This window comes from Pteropus vampyrus, unplaced genomic scaffold (genome assembly GCF_000151845.1).
Source record: "Pteropus vampyrus isolate Shadow unplaced genomic scaffold, Pvam_2.0 Scaffold20, whole genome shotgun sequence".
Taxonomy (NCBI): Eukaryota; Metazoa; Chordata; class Mammalia; order Chiroptera; family Pteropodidae; genus Pteropus; species Pteropus vampyrus.
In genome coordinates, this window is record NW_011888801.1 from 7,906,996 (window position 1) to 7,909,119 (window position 2,124).

At 41.7% G+C, this 2,124-nt stretch overlaps 1 protein-coding gene across 1 annotated transcript in view; it reads left to right on the forward strand.

Annotated features, from left to right (window-relative positions):
- Positions 1–801: 801 nt before the first annotated feature.
- Positions 802–2,124, forward strand: part of NRG3 (neuregulin 3) — a 1,091,888-nt gene continuing 1,090,565 nt past the window's right edge. The window contains exons 1-2 of the mRNA XM_011355455.1: positions 802–897; positions 1,549–1,818. Coding sequence (XP_011353757.1) covers positions 802–897; positions 1,549–1,818 — 366 coding nt within the window. The remainder of the gene's footprint in view (positions 898–1,548; positions 1,819–2,124) is intronic.

Here is a 2,124-nt window from a genome sequence, read left to right on the forward strand (position 1 = left end):
GCATGAAATAACAACATATAATGCCAGTGATGTCAATGTCAAATGACCCAAATTTTCTGGAACTCTAAAAACATACTTTAATATCCCACATAAACAAAAAGCTCTTTGGGGTCCTTTTTATTTTTATTTTTCAGAGTAAAATGACCTTGAGATCAAAAAGTAAGAAACACTGTGGATAATCCTCAGCCATGATTTTTCCATTTCTTGCTGACATCATAAAGCAGCAGCATCATGGAATTATTTTAAAAACTTCTATAAACACTTCTATAAAGGCTGGGCTGAGGTTTTAGTGCTTATAGCCGAGGAAGCTGATTTGTGGTGATTTGCCTATCAGACTTGGACTTGTCGGCTTGTTTTCTCCTTTTTTTTCTCTCTCTATTTTATTTTTTCTCTTTATTCTTTTCTTTTTCTTGCTTTTCTTTTTTGGTTATTATTTTCCTGTTTTTAAGTTTTCTCTCTTCTTCTTTTTCTTTATTATTTTTTCTTTTTTCTAATTTTTATTTTCTCATTTTTTTCTTTTTTCTTTATTTTTTCATTATTTTCTTTGTTTTTCTTATTTTTTTTCTTTAACGTTTTTTAGTTAACCTTTTTAGTTAGCATTATTAGTACAATCAGTATAGTTGGTATTGTTTGTGTAGTTAGTATAGTTAGCATAGTTATTATTGTTTATTAGCATAGTTAGTAAGCACAATTAGCATTATTAGTGTTAGTATTAGTGAGCATAGTTCATGTTTGTTAGCAGAGTTAGTAAGCATAGTTAGCACTGTTAGCGTTGTCAGTTAGTGTAGTTATCAAGTCATCATGTCAAATGAACTTGCAGACATCTCTGCTGACCAGGAGCCCCGTATTGGTCATTGTGAGCCCCTGAACACCACTGGCCAGGGCAGCTTCACCAAGGTAAGGTTGGGCTGACACATTCTGATCAGGACAGAGGTGACCGTCAAAGTCATAAATAAGCAGAGATCCTCCATACTCCAGAGACTTCCCTTGAGGGAAGTCCACTGCATGAAGGCCTTGAATCACTGGAATATAGTCAAGTTATTCAAGGTGATTGACACCAAGGAAACATTATTGCTTGTTATGGAGCACCTGAGTGGAGGGGACGTGTTCAATTACCTGCAGGACAATGTGGTCGCATGACAAAGAACGAGGCCTGAGGAATTTTCTGGCTAGTGGTATCTGCTGTGCAGTACTGCCACCAGAGAGCCATCATCCACATGACCTGAAGCCACAGAATGTGCACTTTGATGCTCATATGAACATCAAAGTTATGGACTTTGGACTCAGCACTCTGTTTATCAGCAATAAGTTGAGTACATTATGGCAGCCTCTCTCATGTCCCCCACCCCTCACTCTCCGCCCCTCCAAACTCTTCCTGGGCGAAAAATACGATGGCCCTGTGGTAGATGTATGGAACCTAGGAGTGGTTTTATATAAGATAGTCACTGGGACCCTGCCTTTTCTGAGAAAGAACTTTTTGGAGCTGGGGCAGTAGATATTGAGTGAGAAATACCACGTGCCATTTTTATATCTTTTGAATTGCAAAAGTTATTAAAGAAATTGATGACCCTCCACCCCAAGAACAGAGGAAGTTTAAAAGAAATCATGCAGAACCCATGGCTAAACACAAGCCAGGAGGAGGCACTCAGGCCTTACAGTGAGCCCATGGACCCCTGGGTGTCAGAGGAAATGATAAACCTGTGGTTTGAATGGGACCAGATCCAGGACTCATTAAAAAGCAAGACATACAACGGTCTAATGGCCATGTACCTCATCCTGAGCACCAAGAAACCCCAAGTGGAGTGCCACACCATCCTGGTAAGGCCCTTCTGTTCCCCTGACCCTAGCAGCTGTAGTACCCCCCACCCTCAACTCAGAAGGTTTAGCCAGAGTTCTCTGAGTTCTTCCAGGAAGATCAGCAGCCTGTGGACCAGGAGTCAGGGCAGAAGACCAAAGAGACTGCCACTCCCCTAGCCAGCCTGGAGTCAAAGACTGCCATCCCTAGCCTAGTCCCCCAGGTGTGGCTCTGAGGGCTATCCCTCTACTCACAGCACCAGCAGCAGCAGCTGTGGAACCCCAGAGAGAACCAGCGAGGGCCAGCAGTGTGTAGCTAAAAAGTTCTTG